At 42.4% G+C, this 24,390-nt stretch overlaps 1 protein-coding gene across 3 annotated transcripts in view; it reads left to right on the forward strand.

Annotated features, from left to right (window-relative positions):
* LOC137634976 (mitochondrial potassium channel ATP-binding subunit) overlaps nt 1-24,390 on the forward strand; it is a 218,455-nt gene that overhangs the window by 178,567 nt on the left and 15,498 nt on the right. For all 3 annotated transcript variants that reach the window (XM_068367570.1, XM_068367571.1, XM_068367572.1), the window contains exon 16: nt 11,843-11,990. In XM_068367570.1, coding sequence (XP_068223671.1) covers nt 11,843-11,990 — 148 coding nt within the window. The remainder of the gene's footprint in view (nt 1-11,842; nt 11,991-24,390) is intronic.

Raw genomic sequence — 24,390 nt, forward strand, 5'->3', positions numbered from 1 at the left:
ATGCTATTTTAATGTTTTTGAAAGAATTTCTTTGATAGTCTTGTACTGTTTTCAAAGTTGAACTAACGTTTTGTTTTGTCTCTGCAGTTGTTGACGTTCAGAACATTCAACTTGCGCTCTATCGTTACGATAGAGAGAGAGTCTATCACGGTGTCACGTTGCAGTAAGAGTAAACCGATTCTAGCGTTTTGTTCATTCTTTCTTAGCTTAAATGGTTTTAATTCTAATAAAGGAACTTTTTATTTGGGAAATCTTTCAGTTTTTTTCCTTTAACAATAATATGTTTTAACGATATATATAATTGGGCTCTTCTCTCAGGTGCTAAGTCAAGAGAGAGAGAGAGAGAGATAGAGACGGAGGGAGAGAGAGGAGGATAAACGTTTCGTTCAAGCGGGTAACGTTGTTATCGTTTTTGCTCTTCTCCCTAGTCTCTTTAGGGGAAGAAGGTAAACGTTTCTAGAGTTTTATTCTTGTTCTCAGGCTTTATGCGGTGAGAGATTTTAAACGTAGTTTATTTGATCTAGTGTTTAGTCTCTTTTCCAGCCACTGAATTATTTATCTTTCATTATGTTTTTCTGTTACATTGTAATACTGTTTTCGCAATTACTAACTTTTAATGAAGGATAGAATTGCGTGTTTCAGGTACAAACCACTTAAAGTTTCGAGTTCAGTGAAATAAGTGCAAACAGAAAATCAAAAGTGATAAAGTGATAAGCGCAAAGTGTTACAGTGTTGCGTTCGAGGGTTCGTCTGTTCGTGCCAGTTGTTCGCCTAGTCTGGGACCTCTTACAAGCTCCCAAGCCCAGGGGAGAAGTAATGTCGAAGGACTTATGGGTTCAGCAGGCCTTGATCGACGAACAGACGTTTCCCTCCGTGGTTTCGGGTGTTACCAACTCACGTAGCCGACGTGATCACCCCACCCACATAAAGACGAGAGAGCCCTTTTATTCCTCGTCTGCGGAAGAGGTTTCTCGCAGAAACCATGGACCAAATCTTGCAGCTTTTAAGTGCAAGTCGGTCCCTTCCGCGCAAGTCCAACTCCTAGGTGGTGCCATTAGCACTGGGTCAGTTCGGACTTGCTGCAGTACGACAACTGCACACCTCCCAGAGAGGCAAGGTGGTATCGCAACAGACAGTAACTCCGTCTGTTGCCGCACCAGCTGTTTTAGACCCTCAGTTTCAACGGACAGTAGCTCCGTTTGTTGTTGTCTTTCTTAAACTCTAGTGGTCTATGCTGCTGACAATGCAGTCTCAGCTTGCGGTGTTGATGCAGGAGTTTCAGGCAGAGAAGGTTAGCACACCTCCTCCTGCGAGCGCTCATGAGGCAGCCGCCTCAACTCCACCTCTGCGCAGTCCACCCTGCCAGACGTATGATGTTGAGGTTCCTCAACCTACCTCCACGCGTGAGCTGCCGCATTGGGAGTTGCCAGATACCAGCGCTGTGCAGCAACCTCCACTTTCCTTGAGGCAGGAGCCTCTTGCTATGCGGCAACCTCCTCAACACTTGAGGCAGGAGCCTTATGCTTTGCAGCAACCTCCTCTACCCTTGAGGCAGGAGCTTCATGTGTTGCGACAACCTCCTCCATCCTCGAGGCAGCAACCTCTTGCGTTGCGGCAACCTCCACCATCCTTGAGGCAGCAACCTCAACTCTTGCGGCAGCCACCTCCACTCTTGAGGCAAGAACCTCAACTCTTGAGGCAAGAGCCTCAACTCTTGAGGAACCTCATGCTATGAGGCAGCCGCCTCAACGCATGCAGCAACCGCATTCTTCACAGCATGAGCCTCTCTCTGCGCAGCTACCTCCTCAACCCTTGAGGCAGACGCAACTCTTGAGGCAGGAACCTCACAGGAGCCTCATGCTATGCGGCATCCTCCTCAAACCATGAGGCAGGAGCCTCATGCTATGCGGCATCCTCCTCAACCCATGAGGCAGGAGCCTCATGCTATGCGACATCCTCCTCTACCCATGAGGCAGCCTCATGCTATGCGGCATCCTCCTCAACCCATGAGGCAGGAGCCTCATGCTATACGGCATCCTCTTCAACCCATGAGGCAGGAGTCTCATGCTATGAGGAGCCTCATGCTATGCGGCATCCTCCTCAAACCATGAGGCAGGAGCCTCATACTATGCGGCAACCGCCTCAACCCATGAGGCAGGAGCCTCATACTATGCGGCATCCTCCTCAACGCATGCGGCATAAGCCTCATCCCTTGCAGCTTGAGCCTCATCCCATGCAGCATGAGTCTCATACCATGCAGCATGAGCCTCATCCCATGCAGCATGAGCCTCATCCCATGCAGCATAAGCCGCACGCCATGCAACATGCTCTGCTTACCTTACAGCATGCTCTACATACAGCATGCTCTGCATACAGCATGCTCTGCATACCTTACCGCATGCTTCTCAGTCACACATCTTTGGTTGTTGCCAACTCACTAGACTGTCAAGCAGTTTCATAACGTTGCCTTCTAGTCTGCTGCTTTTGCACCAGTGAAACCCTCACTGAGAGAACTTAGCTTTTCTCGGATATGGTTCCTGTAGATGAGAAAGTGCTATTCTCCCTCCTTCTGATTTTCCCTTGAGGACTCTGTCATTTGGAGAGGAGCCTTTAGCTGCTTAGCCTCCTATGGACTTTTATTTAAGCATAGCATGCTTCCAGGGAGGGTAATGGTTCCACTTCAGTCGCTAACCCCGTCTGTTACCACACCTGCTCCCATAGACCTTGAGCTGTGTTGCAAGACATGCAGTCCAAGCTTAGTCCTTGTTAGAGGATTTTTTGTTTACGGAGTCAGTGTGTCACTGGGAAGACGTTCAACAACCAGCAGAAGTGACTTGTTGTGACGCAGTGCGGCAACCTCAGCAACCCGATAAGGAGTTGTCTGTACGACCCAGACAGTCTAGACAGCTTCGGGTTGTCACTGTACTTCCTCGCTTCCCCATGGTTGACAGTTCACAGACTGTGCAGCAGTACCATGATCTTGTGTCCGGCTCCGTCAGACGACTAGCTTTTAAGAGCTCCCACAAGTCGTCGCTGTCTGGAGATTCTCAGATGGACTATGGATCTGACCAAGGAACTGGGCCTCCTGGTCAATTTTGAGGAGTCCCAGCTCGTCCCATCCCAGACCATTGTCTACCTGGGTATGGATCTTCAGAGTCGAGCTTTTCGGGCTTTTCCGTCGGCCCCAAAGATATACTAAGCCCTAGATTGCATCCAGAGCATGCTGAGAAGGAACCGATGCTCAGTCAGGTAGTGGATGAGTCTAACAGGGACACTTTCATCGCTGGCCCTGTTCATCGAGTTAGGGAGACCCCACCTCCCCCCCTTCAGTATCATCTAGCGGCTCACTGGATAAAGGACATGACGCTAGAGACGATCTCAGTTCCTGTTTCCGAAGAGAGGAGGTCTACTCTCACGTGGTGAAAGAACAGCTTTCTTCTCAAGGAAGTCTACCTTAGGCTGTTCAGAAACCCGACCGCCGTCTCTTCTCTGACGCATCAGACACGGGCTGGGGTGCGACTTTGGACGGACAGGAATGCTCGGGAACATGGAATCAGGAGCTAAGAACACTTCACATCTATTGCAAGGAGCTGTTGGCGGTTCATCTGGCCTTGATAAACTTCAAGTCCCTCCAGCTTAACAAGGTGGTGGAGGTGGACTCTGACAACACCACAGCCTTGGCTTACATCTCCAAGCAGGGAGGGACTCATTCGTGGAAGTTGTTCTAGATCGCAAGGGACCTCCTCATCTGGTTAAAAGATCGAAAGCTCACGCTGGTAACGAGGTTCATTCAGGGCGATATGAATGTCATGGCAGATCGCCTTAGCCGGAAGGGTCAGGTCATCCCCACAGAGTGGACCCTTCACAAGAATGTTTGCAGCAGACTTTGGGCCCTGTGGGGTCAGCCAACCATAGATCTGTTCGCTACCTCGATAACCTAGAGGCTCCCGTTGTATTGTTCTCCGATTCCAGACCCAGCAGCAGTTCACGTGGATGCTTTTCTGCTGGATTGGTCCCATCTCGACCTGTATGCATTCCCGCCGTTCAAGATTGTCAACAGGGTACTTCAGAAGTTCGCCTCTCGCAAAGGGACACGGCTGACGTGGGTTGGCTCCGCTCTGGCCCGCGAGAGAATGGTTCATAGAGGTACTGCAATGGCTGGTCGACATTCCCAGGACTCTTCCTCTAGGAGTGGACCTTCTACGTCTACCTCACGTAAAGAAGGTACATCCAAACCTCCACGCTCTTCGTCTGACTGCCTTCAGACTTTCGAAAGACTCTCAAGAGCTAGGGGCTTTTCGAAGGAGGCAGCCAGAGCGATTGCCAGAGCAAGGAGGACATCCACTCTCAGAGTCTATCAGTCTAAAGGGGAAGTCTTCCGAAGCTGGTACAAGGCCAATGCAGTTTCCTCATCCAGTACCACTGTAACCCAGATTGCTGACTTCCTGTTACATCTAAGGAACGTAAGATCCCTTTCAGCTCCTACGATTAAGGGTTACAGAAGTATGTTGGCAGCGGTTTTCCGCCACAGAGGCTTGGATCTTTCCACCAACAAAGATCTACAGGACCTCCTTAGGTCTTTTAAGACCTCAAAGGAACGTCGGTTGTCCACTCCAGGCTGGAATCTAGACGTGGTCCTAAGGTTCCTTATGTCATCAAGATTTGAACCTCTCCAATCAGCCTCTTTTAAGGACCTCACATTAAAAACTCTTTTCCTCGTGTGCTTGACAACAGCTAAAAGAGTAAGTGAGATCCACGCCTTCAGCAGGAACATAGTTTTCACATCTGAAACGGCTACATGTTCCTTGCAGCTCGGTTTTTTGCTAAAACGAGCTTCCTTCACGTCCTTGGCCTAAGTCGTTCGAGATCCCAAGCCTGTCCAACTTGGTGGGGGACGAACTGGAGAGAGTACTTTGCCCAGTTAGAGCTCTTAGGTACTATCTAAAAAGGTCATAACCTTTACGAGGACAATCAGAAGCCTTATGGTGTGCTATCAAGAAGCCTTCTCTTCCAAGGTCTAAGAACTCAGTTTCTTACCTATTCAGGCTCCTGATTAGGGAAGCACATTCTCATCTGAAGGAAGAAGACCTTGCTTTGCTGAAGGTAAGGACACATGAAGTGAGAGCTGTGGCTACTTCAGTGGCCCTCAAACAGAACCGTTCTCTGCAGAGTGTTATGGATGCAACCTATTGGAGAAGCAAGTAAGTGTTCGCATCATTCTATCTCAAAGATGTCCAGTCTCTTTACGAGAACTGCTACACCCTGGGACCATTCGTAGCAACGAATGCAGTAGTAGGCGGGGGCTCAGCCACTACATTCCCATAATCCCATAACCTTTTTAACCTTTCTCTTGAATACTTTTTATGGGTTGTACGGTCGGCTAAGAAGCCTTCCACATCCTTGTTGATTTGGCGGGTGGTCAATTCTTTCTTGAGAAGCGCCGAGGTTAAAGGTTGTGATGAGGTCCTTTAGTATGGGTTGCAGCCCTTTATACTTCAGCACCTAAGAGTCGTTCAGCATCCTAAGAGGACCGCTACGCTCAGTAAGAAAGACGTACTTAATAAAGGCAGAGTAATGGTTCAAGTCGTCTTCCTTACCAGGTACTTATTTATTTTATGTTATTTTTGAATAACTAATAAAATAAAATACGGGATACTTAGCTTCTTTGTTAACATGTATGCTGGTCTCCACCCACCACCCTGGGTGTGAATCAGCTACATGATTATCGGGTAAGATTAATATTGAAAAATGTTATTTTCATTAGTAAAATAAATTTTTGAATATACTTACCCGATAATCATGATTTAATTGACCCACCCTTCCTCCCCATAGAGAACCAGTGGACCGAGGAAAAAATTGAGGTGGTGTTGACAAGAAGTACTGGAGTACCTGACCACAGATGGCGCTGTGGTGTTCACCCCCACCTGTATAGCGATCGCTGGCGTATCCCGACCGTAGATTTCTGTCGGCAACAGAGTTGACAGCTACATGATTATCGGGTAAGTATATTCAAAAATTTATTTTACTAATGAAAATAACATTTTATTCCAAAATATTTGGAGCATTTGTATAATTTTAGCCTTTTTGAAACCTGGTAAAGATAACAAAATCATGACCAACTATTGGCCAATTGCATTAACATCCTTTATTTGTAAATCAATGGGAAAGATGGTGAATGTACAATTGGTATGGGTTTTAGAAGAGTTAGGACTTATTAACCCCAACACAGTGTGGTTTCCAAAAAATGCAATCCTGCATTGATGTTTTAGCAAGATTAGAGGCATCAATTTGCAAAGCTTATGCCTGCAAAAAGCATCATATATCCATTTTCTTCGACCTGAGAAAGGCATACAATACTACTTGGAGACATGTTATTCTTCAAACCATTTATGAAATTGGCCTGAGAGGGGAACTGCCAATGTTTGTTAGATTGTTTCTGAATAACTATCAATTTAAAGTTAGAGTAGGAAATAAATCCTCATCAATTCATAACCAAGAAGAGCGTATTCCACAGGGCAGTGTTTTTAGTGTAACATTATTTACCTTATCCATATATGGTATTAGTACTGTAATCCCTCATGATGAAGTTATGCACAATTATTTTTCGATGACCTCTCTCTCTCTCATTTGCAGAATCACAAATGACCGTTGACGAAAGAAAGGTTCAGGTAACCATTAACAGGTTAGCAGAATAGGCTGCCAAACAAGGATTTATGCTTTCAACTTCGAAAATGTTGGTGATTTTTTTTTTCATTAAAAAAGGCTTTTAAAGGCTGCTCATGAATGGGAGGTGGCAAAGGACAGAGACATTGCCCTGTAGAGCAGGACAATGCCCTAGAGACTCACCATATATACATACGATCAGGGCCCAAGGCTCCTCTCCATCCAAGCTAGAAGCAGGGAGGGCCAGGCAATGGCTGCTGATGACTCAGCAGATAGACCTATAGCCTCCTCCAAACCCCCCATCCTTAGCTCACAAGGATGGTGAGGTTGCAGTAGCCAAAGAAACTAACGAGCTTGAGTGGGACTCAAACCCCAGTCTGCCGTTCACCAGTCAGGGACGTTACCACATCGGTCACCGTATAAGAGGTGTTCATTCGAACCCTGACTTATATAAGGGAAATAAATTTCATGCAAAGATGAAACATTATTCTTAGGGTTATTATTCGACAGCAAGCTAACATGGGTTTCTCATATTAATAATTTGAAAGTGAAATGTATTGTCTCTTAATTTGATTAGAGTTTTATCCCATACTTCATGGGGTGCTGATCAAAAGCACCTTCTAATTCTTTACAAAGCATTAATTGCTTCTAAAGTTGCAAAAACAACACTGGTACTATTAGACCCCATACACAATGCTGGAATAAGACTAGCCAGTGGAACCTTTAAATCATCTCCCATATCTAGTCTTTTAGTTGATGCTTGTGAAATGTCCTAGGAGCTTCACCGCCAGTCATCGCTGGCTCAGTACTAGTTTAGACTTCAGAAGCTGCCAAAGTCACTTAAATGTAAAACTTTTCAATATACAATGTAAAATGTACTACTTTTTATGATAATCACCCTAGATACCCCTAATCTTTAAGGTATAGAGCTTTTAGAACTTTGGTGGGCTTTGAAATCCCTAATAGTAAATTTTACCTTTAGAGTACTCTTAAGTTCCTCCTTGGAATATACCCTTGGTAGTTTTCTGTAAATGTATTTCAGATTCAAAATGAGAAAAATCCAAAGAGATAATGAGAGTCACTTTCTTGGAGCACATAGAATGCCATAAAGACTGTTTTCGTTTATACGGATACATCCAAGTTCAGCGCTGGCGTTGAATTTGGTTATGTTTTTCTCATTTTAATCAAAGTGTTAGATTACCTAACCAAGCATCCATTTTACAGCTGAATGCTATGCTATTTTAATGGCAGTCAAAGAAATCTATTGACTACCTTATAAAGATTGTTATTTTTTGCAACTTCTTAAAGTCGGCCATACACACAGAGGACTGGCCATACAGTTTGTCCTGTTGAACTGGAGCGGCGCCCCGGTTCTGTGGGAAATGCTCACACGCTACGGACTTGCCCGCTTAGTTTAAGAGGATTTGGCACCTAGGATTAGGCGTACATGGTTACGTTTTTGATACTTGTGTACCAAATTTGGTACATTATGGGGTATCAAGTACAATTGGTACAAATAATTTTGAAAATGGCAAATTTTGGTACTTTTTACTTTATTTTTACTTAATATAAATCTATGAAATCTGACTTGAAATAATATGAAGGAACATGATAGGAACATTTATCGTTATAATAGCATAGAGAAATGTACTCATTTCTCTGGAAGTCATTATAGGATTACCTTTTCCGTTTATTCCTCTTATCTAATCGTCCAAGTGTCTCCCGGGAGAAATATACTAAAAGAATTTTTGTATCTTTCTGATTATCTTATGCTGATGCACTACTACACTTTTAATTAGGGGTACTTGCTTTCGTTTTAATCTATAGGCGTTTGAAAAGGATTTTGTATCTGTAGGCAGAGAAAAAATGTGGCAGAGATATATAGGTTACAAAAATTGAATGATTGGCACCTATTTAATTTGTCATCTATCCGTATTATAGACCCTTGTTATTATTTTTCTCTGTTAAGTTGTTAAAATACTGTTCTGGTTTATCATTTCAAATTGACTAAACTGGAATACCTTAGCTCCAACATGGAAAATTAGCCCAGTGAGGAAAGGATATAAGGAAATAAAAAACTAAAAGAGAAGTAATGAACAATTAAGTTAACATATTTTAAGAACATTAAAATAGATACATTCTTTGCTTGTTTGCATGGGCAAAATCCTCAAGAGAAAGGAGAGCAAATGATTATACTGTATTAAGTGAAAATGATAAAAAACTGAAGGACATAAAGAGTTAGATGTATACATGTCTATTTGAAGAAAATTTATACTCTGAAGAAAAACATTCTGAGTAAATTTTAAAAGTATCTCTAAAACATGGTGTTGAACTCTGTGGGTTTCATCTTTTGAGATAGGTTGGATTAAAGTCTTTATTAATCCTACACCTGGATTGCTCTCCAAAGTTCTCTACTATCTCCTCCCTACGTCACCTATACAGCATTAGTACCCTCATTAATCTTTTTACTTTGGGAAAAGAGAGAAAGAGCTGTCACCTATATTATAACAATGACAAAGCAAAAATTGTTTCACCGTACAGTACTATAATCCTGTCCACAGACACATGAAAAATGCAAATCCAGATCTAAAATCCTGATCCGGATCCAAATCAGCTCCAATATATAATGAGGTGCTCCATGACCTAAGGTCTATCTTCGGTGAAAATTTCATCAAAATCTGTTGGGTAGTTTTGACGTAATCCTATCCACAGACAAATGTCCACAGCCACACAGACAAGAAAATAAAACGACTTGATCGTAGAACCTCCGTAGGTAATGATTATTAAAATTGACAATAATGGAAAAAATACTGCATGTTCTTGTATGGATCAATATTTTTGGCTTATTGCGTTTTTGATAATCACCTTGTACTTATGAAATAACGGAAAAAATACTGCATGTTCTTGTATGGATCAATATTTTTGGCTTATTGCGTTTTTAATAATCACCTTGTACTTATGAAAGTAAGAGGAACTTTAACAAAATATTTCATATATGCATTCGCCATTGCCATATGAAGCTCCATGAAATTTTTAAGATTTTACATTTTCTGCTCTATACCTTCATACATTGGCTTACCGGCCTTAACCACCATTCCCAAATCAATTGATCTACTTAAGGGGACTGTCCACTTTGGTGTTTGACATAACAATTTGTAAAAATAAAAAATCGTTTTATTGTTTGTATGTATGCAGAAACATGTCGTACATGCTCTCCAGAAGTTTCAGCCAATTAATTTTACAAATAATGAAGATGAAGCGGCCTTTAAATGATGACGTCATCCTTACTGCGTCATCTGCATTACTGAGTTTGACAGAATTGTCTTTGCATGTTTATTTTTGCATATATATATATATAGAGATTTTTTTTCACTTATGTTTTGAAATCTCGTACATCTGGCAGAGTGGGAAGGCATTGGTAGAGGATAGGCGAATGCAAACTACAATCTACGAGAAGACCAGCCAGAGTTTCCAAAGACGTATAGAAGTAATGATGCAAGTGTGTTTGTTTACTTGCAGTTCGTATGTACATTGTGTTTTCACAACGTCCTCGTGAATGTCAAGGCCAATGTTACCTAAGGTCAAAGAAAGAACAAAAAGTAAGCAAAGAGCAAAAAAAAAAAAAAAGGACCAAGAAGAGAGGGAAACATGAAATAGAGTACAAAGCTGGAACTTTCCAACTAAAACTCTGGCAACAATGAGAGGCTGCTGGCAACTCATGCCACCCTTACACCAAGTGTATTAGTACACTTAGGGTTTAAATACCTCATTTAGGGAGCCTTTATGTAGGAATAGATAATAAAAGTACAAAGTAAGGTTATCTTAATAATGTTATTTTGATTTTTCTAAGAACAAAGCAAAATTTTATAGCAAATCTTTGGGAGCTCATATTTCAAACACATACTTATTCACACTTCGTTACATTTTTCTCACTTATTTATTGTTCAATTTTAGAGAGAAAGATATTGAAAAGAGGAATAAAATTTTCATAATTCTGTTTGGCAGAATTTTATTTTCTTTTTAGTTTTTTCAAGATTATTTTGCGTCTAGATGAGCAAAAGTAAAAAATATCATAAGAAAAAAAAAACAAAAAAGCAAACCAAAATTGTCTCTCACAGATTTATTGGGTTTATAAAGTAGTTTTTATGGTATGATTTTCAATACCATTGATGTCATATTAGTGGAGAAAAATGTACCTAATTTTTTTTCAGATCATGATTTTTGCTGATAAATAAAAAAGTTTTTAATAAAACGAATTGAAATCTTTGTATGATGAAGGTATTTTATATGTCTAAAATGTATATTGAAATGGTGTATTTTTAATAATTAGAATAAAAAGCTGGACATAGCGGCCAATCCCCTTAACATAGTAACGAAGCACGTACTTTACCGTGTGCCACCAAGGAGGATCAAAATGGTCTTAGACACAATGTATGCTTTTCTTTTTATTTCTAATATTTTCGGTGTGGTACCAATGCTATTTTTATATTGAATATGTGTCTTCTTATTTTATAACTTTTTCTCTTTGGCCATTTTTCATTCTGTTTGTCAGAGGGTCTGTTGTAAGGTCACATTAAACAATAAAATCTGGCTTTAATATGTTTCTATTTAATGTTTAAGGATGAGCGACAAAGTCTGAAATGACATAAGATGAAACAACGTAATGATGAGCATTACTTACTGTTCATATGTATTTTTGTGAAAATTACAAACAAGATTCTTGGTTATGCCATTTAGATATTCAGATATACATTTTACATATTTAACTAGAATGAATAAGGAAATTCCTGGCTTGATCTTAACAGGATTGTTAAAGGTCATATAATATTTTCCAAACCTATTAAGCCAAATTTTATGCATAAGTGTTCTATGGGTGTTCATTTAGTATTTAACTGTTTAAAGATATTTCTTTTCTTTTTCAAGATTAAAAGTAGATAAGGATGTACTTGTTCCTTGTCTCTCCCTGCTTAGTTTGCCAAAGCATTTTAAAAGTAATTTATTTTGTAATCTGCATGTAGTATTTTTTTATTAGGTAATTTTTCCATCTTCGTGAAAGTTGGTGAGGTCAGGTTTTAGGAGTTGTTCTTGCATAATAAGAACAAATTGATACTTTTAAAATAAAAAGAATATACAGTGGTTATCATTATGAAAAAAAAAAATATTAATTTTTACTTGACAGTGCACTGGATGCTGAATCAGAAGCTGTAGTACAATCAGCTCTAGAACAATGTATACAAGGTCGCACAGTTCTTATTATTGCGCATCGTCTTTCAACTATACAGAATGCGGATGTAATTGCAGTTATTTCTCGTGGCAAGTTAGCTGAGGTAAGAAAATAATTACTTTTATTATATTTGAATGCTTATGATGAATTAAAGAAAAATTAAAACAATATTTTTGGTCTGTTGTTTTGATAGAATACAGTATCTTCTTTTATTCATGCCGTATACCAGTAGCTTTTAATTGTATAGAATTTGAGTAAAAGGCAGAGATATTTATGCTTACTTTTTCAGAATATATATATATATATATATGTATGTATATATATATATATATATATATATATATAATATATATATATATTGTTTAAACGGTCCCTAATATTTTTTTGTCATTTATATGAATTTATGACATACTATGTTTACCTTTGTATTGTTGTTTAAATATGTAAATACAGTATGTTAGGAGTTCCTCTCTTTTGATTGTCTAAGTTTAGATTTAGATGAAAACAGTAGATATTTTGGTAGGCATCCAGGGGGAAAGTAGCTAAATATATGTATGTATATTGTTGGTTAAGTAGTAATTACAGGGAGAAACAAAAAACCATTTAAATTATAGAGTACTATATAAATAACAGTGTTTGCCCTCATCTAGCCATGAACTCAAGTCATCCAAGAATTTGTAAGTAAAGTTTGGTTTGAGGATGATTATACATTGCTGTATAATACGTATCAAGGTAAAAAGAGATAAAAGTTGACAGTGCACAGTAGTATAAGCTAATTAGTGGATGCCTTATTAGGAGCCAGGAATTTTTTTAGAATTGAAAGTCCATGTTTTATGTAACATTCAAATTACTATTGAACAATAGAATTGTCCTTTTTTACCAAAATATGAATGTTAAAAAATCATGTAAATCTGTCTTTCTGACATTTTTCCTCATCTCTAGTCTTTCTATTACCTTCAGTGTAATTAAAACACCATGGTTTAAGGTTAATTAATGCCCACTAACCAAGTATCTACAACAGACCATCTCTTCCCCATCATCTGGCTGCTATCATGCATACTGTAATCATTGCTAAACATTGATGGTCCAGAAAATCGAAACTTTCAAATATTTATTTCTTTTGTTTTGTGTCAATAAAGATAACTGGCAATATTAATATTAAAGTCTATAAACTGATTCACAACAGCATTTACTTTAGTTACTTTTCAATTAATAGTAGTGTTCATACTGAAAATCCTCGTGTGAAAAGTTGGAAAATTAATTCAAACCTGGAAATAAATAAACTTAACTAAAAACATGATAAAACAATTAGGTAGGGCATAAGACATGAAGGGGATGGAGCAGATAATTGGTAAAATGGATTTACATTCACTCTATGTGCATAAGTCAAGATCAAATTATCAAATGGGAACTTCAAAAATTTATGTGTCCTTACATTATACAGTAAATATCTCACATAATATTGAGCTACCCTTCATATTCCATTCATACAAAAATGTTACACTCTATGATTTGATGTATTATTTGTGCTTCTGCAATATATTACTATAACATAGACTATTTTCTTGTCTTAAACTTCATATTACTTCAACAGTGTCCATTCATACAGTAGTGCACACGATCATGCAACATTTAGAAAACAATTTATAAGTCAACAGAATTTCAATGATCAAATTTATTTCTATACTCACCTAATGTGTCTATTGCTTTTGCTCAAATATTTATGTGTCAATGTCTACCCAAAAATAAAAAATATCCTGTTCTCTCTCCTTGCAAAATTTCTTCCCCTTTGGGAACCACCACATCATTTTGCAGCTGATGATAACTCACTAGTTGATGACATGATATATTACCTCCTGAATTTTAGCTTTTAAAGTTGGAAACCTGATTATTAGTCTCTTGACATTGCTGATCAGTGAGGGGGGATGGTCATGTATATGAACGTCAGGTGAGTATAAGAATAATATATTTTATCATCAAGATTCCGCTCATCAAGATTCCGCTTACTGAATTTATTTGAAACTCCCCTGATGTTCATATTGCTGATTCCCACACACTGATGGAGGTGAAATACTAAAGGAAAGCAATGGGAAAGTCAATATTTTGAAACGATGCTAAGCGCTTTATGCCGCTGATGGCATAACAGCAATTAGAATAGTGCCAATGTATTCCTGCGTGTCTTAAGAGGCATCTGAAAAGGACAGGATGAGGGGATTGGGAATCCCCTCTCCTGTACTGTATAGTTTCTTGTGAAATATCAAAGAGGAGTTGGGGGGAGAGTGACTGCTCTCCACACTTTAATTTTGGGGTATCTGAATGTGCAGGTATGTAGTACAATAGAGAGTAAAAGATGTGAGATTGGAGGTACAGTACTTTATGGTTAGGAATAAAAGAATGAATGTACTGTATTAGCCTTATGTCAGACAAAGATAAAAGGGAAGGGTGAAGTGATGTTTGCTGAAATGACAGGTAGAGTGTCTGAAATTGAAGGGGAAGAGCAAGAGATGGGTTGGCCTTATTGCTGAGTGAATGTATAACAGATAAAGTATTGGAATGGAAGGAGGTATCATCTACGTTAATGTGGGGAAGGGTTACGTTGGGTAGGGAATATTGTACTTTTGTTAGTGTGTTTGGGCCAGGTTCTGAGAAAAGTGAAGATTAGAAAAATAAAATCAGGAATGAATTAACTAACTAGGTGTGTAGGAGTAGCTATGTAGTTGTGATGGGTGACTTAAATGGCAGAGTGGGTGCTGGATAGGTAGAAGGTGTCATTGAAAAGCATAACATACCAGATGAAAATGAGAGTAGTGAGAGATTGGTAGGATATAATGTGTGTTGAAAAAGAGCTGGTGATAAGTAGGTGTTTTTTTCAAGAAAAGAGATAATAACAAGTTTACATGTGTAAGAATTGCAAATGAAAGTGTGTTAGAAATGGCATTAATGGTTTATGTGTTGATAAAAAGAATTTTTGGTTAAAGGAAAATTAGTTGTGGCAAAAGAGTGGGGGTTATTTAAAAGTAAGGTAGTGAAGGTTGAAGAGCTTAAAAAACAGGTAAAAAGTTAATATCAAGAAAGGTTGGATATGGCATATGACATGGGGAAATGACAAGAAACTGTTGATCTAGAGGAGTGGAAGTTAGTAAAAGAAAGTTTTGTTGGGTTTGCACGTGATGTGTGTGGCAAGAGACTTGTTGGAGGTAGTATAAGGAAGGGTAGTGAATGGTGGAATGAAGGAGTGAAGATGAAAGTGGAAGAGAAAAAGAGGGCATTTGAAGAATGACAGCAGAATAATAGTGTACAGAATCATGAAAGATATAGAGAGAAAAATGTAGAAGTAAAATGTAAGGTAGCTGATGCAAAGAGGGCGACTGACTGGAGGTGGGGTCAGGGATTGGGTCGTTCGTACAATAAGAACAAGAAGTTTTAGAAAGAAGTGAAGAGAGTAAGGAGAGATGGGTCGAGAAATGAAGAGACAGTGAAAGATGAAAATGGAATGTTGGTAAAAGGAGAGTAGGCAAGGATAAGGTGGACTGAATATCCTGAAAGGTTGCTGAATGTTGAGGATAATAGGGAGGCAGATATAATTGTTGTTGCAGGTGTTGAGGTTCCAGTGATAGAAGATGAGAATAAGAGAGATTACAAGAGAGAGAGTGAAGAGAGCACAAGATGAAATGAGAGCAGGAAAAGCACCTGCACCTGGTATGGATAGTGTGAGGGTTGAGATGTTAAAGAAAAGGGTGTGACTGTATTTTAATGGTTGGTGAGATTGTTTTGATATATATTTTATGTTGTGAGTGGTACCAGTGGACTGGGTGTGTGTGTGTTGCTCTGCTATGCAAAAGTAAGGGAGATATGCACTGGTGTTGTAATTCAAGGGATATTAGTTTGTTGAGTGTGGTTGGAAAAGTGTATTGTAGTATTAGTTAGTAGGATTAAGGATAAAATAGAGGGTGCAATCTTAGAAGTACAAGTGGGGTTTAGAAGAGGTAGGGGATGTATGGATCAGATTTTTACATTTAGACAGATATGTGAGAAATATTTAGCAAACGGTAAGGAGGTGTATGTTGCATTTATGGATCTGGAGAAAGCTTATGATAGAGTTGACAAGGAAGTGATGTGGAATGTGATAAGATTATATGGAATAAGTGGAAGGTTGTTGCAAGCATTGAAGAGTTTATACATAGGCAGTAAAGCCTGTGTTAGGATAGGAAATGAAGTGAGTGACTGGTTTCCAGTGAGAGTGGGACTGAAACTGGGATGTGTGATGTTGCCATGGTTGTTCAATTAGTTTGTTGATGGAGTTGTGAGAGAGGTGAATGCTCAAATGCTTGGTCGAGGACTGAAACTGAGAGATGAGAGTATCATGAGTGGGAGGTGAATCAGTTGTTGTTTGCAGGTGATACGGTATTAATTACGGACTTGGGGGGAGAAGCTGGGTTAATTAGTGTGAGAGTTTGGGAGGGTGTGTAAGAGAAGGAAGTTGAGAGTTAATGTGGGTAAGAGTAAGGTTATAAGAGGCCCAAGAAGAGAGGGTGGTGCTAGGTTGAATGTTTTGTTGAATGGAGAGTTGCTTGTGGAAGTAGATCAGTTCAAGTACTTAGGGTCTTTTGTTGCTGCAAATGGTGGTGTGGAAGATGTACGTCAGAATGAGTGAAGGATGTAAAGTGTTAGTGGCAGTGAAGGGAGTGGCACAGAATATAGGGTTTGGAATGAATGTAAAGAGAGTTCTGTATGAGAAAATGATTGTACCAACTGTGATGTATGGATCGGAGTTGAGGGGAATAAAAGGAATAGAGAGACAGAAACTGAATGTGTTTAAGATAAATTGTCTGAGGAGTATGGCTGGTGGATCTTGATTAGATAGGGTTAAGAACAAAGTAGTGAGGGTGAGAACGGGTGTAAGAAACGGATTTTGAGCGAAGCGAAAAATCTATTTTTGGGTAAGATGGCCATGTCGTCCTGATGGAAGTTCCTTAAAGGCAGCTTCCTAGGGTATATTACAACTACGGCGATATTCCCAGAGAATTTACCTTAAGGTACCCAGAATTCTAACTCCTGGAGCGAGTATCCCTAAAAAAGACCTTAGGGATATCGTAAATATCAGTGGACGTATTCTTGACACGCCTCATAGCAATCTATACCCCGAATAGAGTTAACACTTCGTAGGGGTCAAATGGCAAGAAAACGAAAACGAGAAAGAAAAGGGGAGAGCCGTTCGTAAGGCCCTCTCTTCTCCCGTTTCGTAAGCGTGCCCTGCGCCGATTCTGGCGCCATCTGCATTCCTTGTAGCGAAACACGAGGTGCTACAGATACTGTATGTAGGGAGGGGTCCTACGGCCCTTTCATTGAAAGGGAAGGGCGGGTCCATCAGGACGACATGGCCATCTTACCCAAAAATAGATTTTTCGCTTCGCTCAAAATCCGTTTTTTGGGCTCAAGCCATGTCGTCCTGATGGAAGTATACCAGAGCATTACTGTATCTGTGGATTCTCAAAATGTGCCGTACTCCTCAGAAGTATTTCCCCCAGTCGACGCGACCTAGAGACCTAAGATGTTACCGTCATACATCTTTTCAACTAATCATAAACCATGATAGAGCTTCCTGCCCCCAACAGGGAAGAGTCTTACTAGACTCTGGGAAAGTCTCGAAGAGTACATATATCTAAGTATGAACCCCAGGCAAGCGAGTATAGTGGTCTCACCCCATACTGGGTAAAGCGAAGTTCGAAAAGAATCACTGTGTCAATATGAAATATCGACCAGTCCTCCGCTCAAAACACGTATTGGACAAAGGTTCATATCCGCTTAGGAGGAAACTCGTAAATCCGCCACCAACCCTTTATGGGATGGAGTCCTCCAGCTAAGGGGAAGCATAAACCAATGCAATATTAGCTTGCATAAGGGAACATTCTATTAGAATTATCCCCGGGTAAATATACATAGAATGAATGCTCACAGGTGAAGGAGACGCAAGGTTCTCAAGAACCAGTTTATTGACAGACAATAAACAAACAGGTTAACCACACTCATATATATATATATATATATATCTATATATAAGAGGAGGATAACTAAAACTTTAAGCATAAGTATGATAGTAAACAGCAACTTGTTTGTCTGAAAGAAAAAACATTGGAGCCACTTTTAAGATACCAAAGTATCAAGTCAAAAGTCTGTTTTACTAATCAGTCACATTAGCGTTAGAAACGCTCGGCACGCATGTTTGCACTTATGCTGGGTTCACCTTTGAAAGTGGAACAGTCAACGTGGGTCACCCAGTACCCTCACATAGTTTGTAGTACAACATGTGACTACATACTCACCCTGGAATTAATTGTCCCAATTAAGCTACTGTTCCTCGCAGAGTTAAACAGCAGGGTTAACGACGCAACCCACTGCCACCACAGAACCTCTTAGTTGCTGCACTTGCCTCGCATAGTGACGAAAGAACACTGGAAGACTTCCAGCCAGTGTACGAACGAAGATGTCCAAAATCCCTACAACTAAAGAAGTTTAAGGATGAAGCAACTTTCCTCGGATCGTGACCTGTGGGTGAACAGTCAGGATCCGCTCTGCGAATAAGATATGTGATTTTCGCCCTGAGTTATTTCAGTAATAAATTTTGAGCCTGACGTTTCTCCCCTGGCCAGATGGCCATCCTTGAAGTCTGAAGTTCTACGAAGATAGACCTTTAGGCATTCTACTGGACATAGAGATGCATCTTCTTTCAGAGGGCAGATTCTTCAGGGACCCCACCTGATGGTGGGTAACTCGTTCTTGGTGAGAAACGTAGGATCCGGAAATAGGTTCAGTTCACCCATCCAGGAACTGAACACGACCTTCCTCTCTCGAGAGGGGTATGATCTCACTAACCCTGGCCCCGGATGCGAGTGCAAAAAGGAGGATAACTTATGGGTCAAATCCTTTAACGCACACTCCTTATTGTTCAACAGTGAAGCAACATGAAGAACTTTTCTAAAGACCATGAATTGGGCTTTGGAGGTGCTAAAGGTCTGAGCCTAGCGCAGGCTTTCGGAACTTTTATAAAAGATCTCGTTAGCGAGGTCGACCTGGAAGGCATATAGAATGGGTCTTGTGAAAGCAGGCCTACATGATAAAATCGTGTTAGTTACCGATCCATAACCATGGAGATGGATGAAGAAAGACAAGCAGAAGTCCGTCGTGATCTCCTGCGGAATCTTCGTCTGACAAGGGCTACCCATTCTCTCCAAGATGACTCATATTGCCTTATAAAAGGTTTGCACTTATAATCCTCTAGGAAGTCCATGCTGGCTTTCGAAATCCCGAAACACTTTCTCACCTGTTAAGGAAAGAAATCATGAGCTGCTGGGTCCGGGTTTTCTGTGATGAAGCGCAGACAATTGACTTCTGGACTCACTGGGTCAGAACTGGATCTGGTAGCGGTCGAAACTCCAATCGTAGTTCCAATGCCAGAGGGAACCCCACACTGTTCGGTCATTTGTGGGCCGCTACTGCCGCTACTCCATTAAATGATCTCAGTTTGTTGAGAACCCTCAACAGAAGGTTGTAAGGAGGGAACAGATAAATCCTGAACCATCTGCTCCAGTCGAGGGACATCGCGTCCACTGCTTCCGCCAAGGGGTCCTCGTACGGGGACACATACAGGGGCAACTTCTTGTTGTCTTTCGTCGCAAAGAGGTCTAGCCGCAGTTCTGGGACTTGACTCAGAATGAAGGAGAATGGTCCTGCGTCTAGGGACCATTCCGACTCTATCGGTGTGAACCTGGATAGAGCGTCCGCTGTCACATTGCGGACTCCTTAAAGGTGAACTGCTGACAGGTACCATTTCTTCTTCCCCCAAATCGGAAGATGGCCAACATCACCTGGTTGAGAGGTGGCGACCTTGATCCTTGTCGATTCAAGCATCTCACAACTCCCCCGCTGTCCAGCACCAACCTAATGTGGATCGAGCGATGCGGGGAGACTTTCTTTAAGGAAAGAAGGACTGTCATAGTCTCTCGAAAATGACTGTGAGGGGTCTTGAATAGACTGGACCAAGACCTTTGGGCCTTTTTCTGATGAGAGTGAACTCCCTATCCCTCCTTCGAGGCGTCAGAGTGACTTGTCACCGACGGGGGAGGTGGATGAAGAAGAACCAACTTCCTAAGGAGTCTGGTTTGGGACCAAGGCCTGAGAAGAGTATTTCGACGAAGCGGAACTGGTCTTCTCAGATCTCTTCGCGCATCTGATGCATAACTACTCCAATCTCCGGTTGCATCCTTTAGCTGTGCTCTTAGCACCGGGTCTGTCACCGAAGTAAACTGGAGAGACCCCAGTACACTCTCCAGTTCGTATCTGATATCCATACGGAATCTCGAAGTCTCTTGACAGAACCAGCTATCTCCTTTCTTTTCTCCGCCATGACGGAGAAAACGGTGTGACATTAGGTCCCAGTGGATTCACACCCACCGGAACTTAGAGATGGAGGAAGTTGAGACTTTTCCTGTTGATCTTGAAGCCTAGATAATCTAGGAAATGGATCACATACAGGGAAGCTTGCAAGCATTCTGTCCTGGGTGCTGCCCACCCCAGCCAAAATCCAGGTAGGCTACTACCTGAATTCCCTTTAGGCGTAATTGACTGAGAACTACGTTCGCAAGCATCGTGAAAATCCTTGGGGCTATTTTAAGCCCGAGAGGCATGGCTTTGAAGATGTATAGTCTTCGTTGTAGCCTTAACCTTAGGTAGGAGGGGAATCGTCAATAGATTGGAACGTGCCGATAGGCGTCTGACAAAACTATGGAGGCGGTAAATGCCCTCTTGGGCAGTAAGGTCCTTATGTGTTGTATTGTTAGCATCTTGAACCTGTAGTTCGCTATGAACCTGTTAAGTGGCGACAAGTCCAGAATGACTCCGAGTTTTCCGAGTCTTTCTTGGGAACACAAAACAGCCTCCCTTGGAATTAGATGGACTTTACCCTTCGGATCACTTTTCCTCTAACAGTTCATGAATGAACTCCTCCAGAACGGGGGTGGAGTATCGGAAAAACGCCGAAGGTATGGGGATGGAGTGCTGTACCAGCTCCAGCCCAGTCCCTTCTTGAGTAGGCTGTGGACCCAGGGATCGAAGGTCCACCGATCCCAAAAGCGTTGGAGACTCCCTTCTACCAATATCATCTCGCTCGGACTGTTGTCCTGAGGTCTTGCCTCTCTGACCTCGACCACCCATGAAACCCCTTCTCCTTGAGGGGCGCCTAGACGAAATTCTGGCTGCTCCTCTAGGCTTGTTCGACAGGCAGTTGACTGACCTTCGAACGATGGGTTGAATGCCGGAGACTGTGTCGACACGAATTGGGGAACCCACTGAAGTGTGGTCGGGGTTTTTGCCACCATCTGGGGCACTGAGGGCATCAGCAAATGCCGTTGCTGCTGATGTCTACTTGGCTTAGCTGGCCGAGAAAGTATCCTAATCCTTTTAGTCTTCCTCCAAGGTTGGGGACCCCATCCGGGGAAGAATTTCTCTTGGTAGACAGGCCCCACTCCTGGAGAAGATTTCTATCGTCCGTGGCGGCCCTATCAACCTTTTTGACCGACTCACTAGGGAAAAGGTCTTTGTCCCAACTGTTGGAGGAGATTAGTTTCCTTGGCTCGTGCCTCATCGTAGCCCGGGCGAACACGAATTCCCTACAGGTTCTCTTCGCCCTGACGGAGCTGTAGAGATCCTTCGTCACAGTGGCCAGATGAGTCTTGATCACAACCATGAACGTTTCATGGACCTTGGGATCACTTGTCATCGTCTCAAACGTGGACTGAAGAGACAAAGAGGCAGCCAGTCTTTCTTTTGTCTAGAGTTCTCTTCGCAAAAGAAAGCCAGACAGCTTAGAGAGGATCTCGCCGAACCGGCATCCGGCAAAATCCGCCTCCCACATCTGGACTGAGAAGGTAAGATGGACGTCCTTCCAGTCCTTGTTTTGCTTACTAAATCTTCCTTTCTAAAGGCCAGCAACAAGGGTTTACACTCCACCAGGGAGGGGAAAAGCTTGCCAGCCTCGACTGTTTTCAAAACCGCCGCAAACCCTTTCAGCGAAAAAAGGGGGAAGGCTGTGGCAGGAGAGGACACAAAGGAAGGGAGCCTCTTATTCAAATACAGCTACCTTTGAGTTCATGAAGCCCCTCTCTTTCATCGAAGAAGAAAGCAAGGCATGAGCCTAGCATGGTCTATCACTACGACCTCCTTCGGCTCTGTCTCTTCCTTTGAAGCTGGTACCTCCTTCCACCGGACCTAGCAGTCCGGATGTGCCCCTGCAGTTACAATGCAGCTGCCTTCCCATTCTTCTCCCTCTGCCTTTGTTGGATCAAGCCAACAATGGAGGGAGGGCCTGCTCTACTGCGAGAGCAGATGATGTTGAGGGAGCAGGTTCAAGGACCTGAACCGGAGCAGCCGACCTCTCTCGGCCTCTTCCGCTACCTTGTCCGGAGCCCGAACTTCATCCTGGCCTTCTGCCAGGAGGTCTTCCTCCAGACGTTCGGACACGTCTGGCATCCTGTCGTCCAACTGGATGCTAAGCAAGGCGACCGTGACTTCAGCATCCACGGGATCTGAATTAAGGGGACCTCCTCTTGAGGTTGGGGAATCACTGTAACAGTTGATGCCCTAGGAAAAGAAAGCCCTCATCTTCTCATTTGGAAGATAAGGTCCAGAGGTAATCTTCTGAAAGCCCCTCACCCAGGTACGAAGCTTCTCCCTAGCTATATCCCTTGAATCCACCGTTGTAGGGGAGACGAAAACGGATTTTGAGCGAAGCGAAAAGAAAAAACCTCAATAGATAGGTTAGTGCATATGAAACATACCTGGGGAACCCAATACCGGAGAACATCCGTGGAGACAGCGCATGCCACACGCCTCCTTCAGAACCATGTCCGCAGAAGCCCTACTGCGGACGTTGCAGAAATACATCCGCACTACGGATGGTCCTCCTGTAAAGAGAAAAAATTTCCATGAGTATCAAGTGAACTACGTATCACTGGATATGCACAGTAGCATAACAAAACGGAAAGACACATCCTTGTATTTCCCGCACACCCAATTGTTGTAGCCTTCCAAATCATAAAATCGTATAGTTAATCTATGCCAGATTAACCAATGGAAAATTTCCAAAGGAAGAAGGTGTAGCCCCCCCTAAGGAATGATTTTAAAATACCGGATAGTAGACAAGAAAGAACTCACTTTCTTATCTGTAAGGCCAACAACAACGGGTCGTGCAAGACCACAAAGAATAAGGAAAAGACACATACTTGTGAATCCCCCACAATCACCTGTGGAAGCCCACCAGCCATTAAAATCAAATGGTTAGTCTTTGCTAGAATAACCAAAGATCATATTTCCCGAGGGAAATTAGGTGTAGCTCACACCTAAGGTAAGATTTTACCATTCTGGCTAAAGATGAAAAGAGTTCTCTTTTCATCCCTGTAAGGCAACACCAAGTGACTGCACAAGGCAACACAAGTAAGTTAGAAAAGACAGTGTTGTAACCTACTATATCATGTTCTCCCTTGGTAGAAGACACTAAACAGGGAAGAACTGATACAGTACATGAGGGTGGTGTGCCGGCCGGCTCTTGCCGGTCAGCACCCCCACCCCTTTTTCCAAAGGTAGGTCTCAAGTATGCAACTTAGGATCACCCAGACGGGGAAGAACTCCAGTTCCTATGCCTGAACCGGTCGGTAGTGGTTGCCGGTCCATAGCTACCCGGTTGGCACCCAGCTGCCGGCCATCACTCTTAGTAGCCGGCCAACCGAGTGATGTAGCAGGCCGGCCCGGCAGCGGTGAGTAAACCCTGCCGGCTGGCATCCACCCCAGGTAGCGCCCGGCTGCCGGCCGCCACTCAAAGCGGCCGGCAGGTGAGCAAGGAGACCGGCCAGCAAAGGCATAAGCCCACCGCCGACCGACAGCAAGAGAACTAGCGAACACCCCCCTACCGACGGCCGGCCACTAGGCCGGCAGACGGCAAGGACAACACAAGAGAAGACAACAGAATGGGTGCCGGGCTAAGAGGCTATGTACCTCCGCGCCCGACACCCGAAAGAGTGCCGAGAGGAAGGGGAGACACTAAGTCAAGCTTCCTAACCACTGCTTACTGAAACTACAGACGGCAGCGGTTGAAGGACCAAGGAAGGACCGGGCAGCACTCAAAGGATAGGGCCTCTGCCGGTCGGCACTCTCTGCCGGCCGACAGGGGACCACGTCAGCTCCCCACCCCAACCTATGCTAGGTACGGATGTGAGACGACTGACACAAAGGAAACGGAAAAATAGAAGGGAAGGACAGAGGGTCCTGTCCAACCTTGCCTTGGTTAAGGATCATTCCAAACTAAGAAAGCTCATCTCAGCCAGAGAGATCCAGGGAGGGAGGCCGGCACTACTGGCTGCCTCCCTAAAACCAAGGCAAGGAAGGAATTGCTATTCCGGAAAGGGAACATCTCCCGAACCCGGAACAGCAAAGAGGACAAGTCTGAGGGGTCA

This window comes from Palaemon carinicauda, chromosome 45 (assembly GCF_036898095.1).
Source record: "Palaemon carinicauda isolate YSFRI2023 chromosome 45, ASM3689809v2, whole genome shotgun sequence".
NCBI lineage: Eukaryota > Metazoa > Arthropoda > Malacostraca > Decapoda > Palaemonidae > Palaemon > Palaemon carinicauda.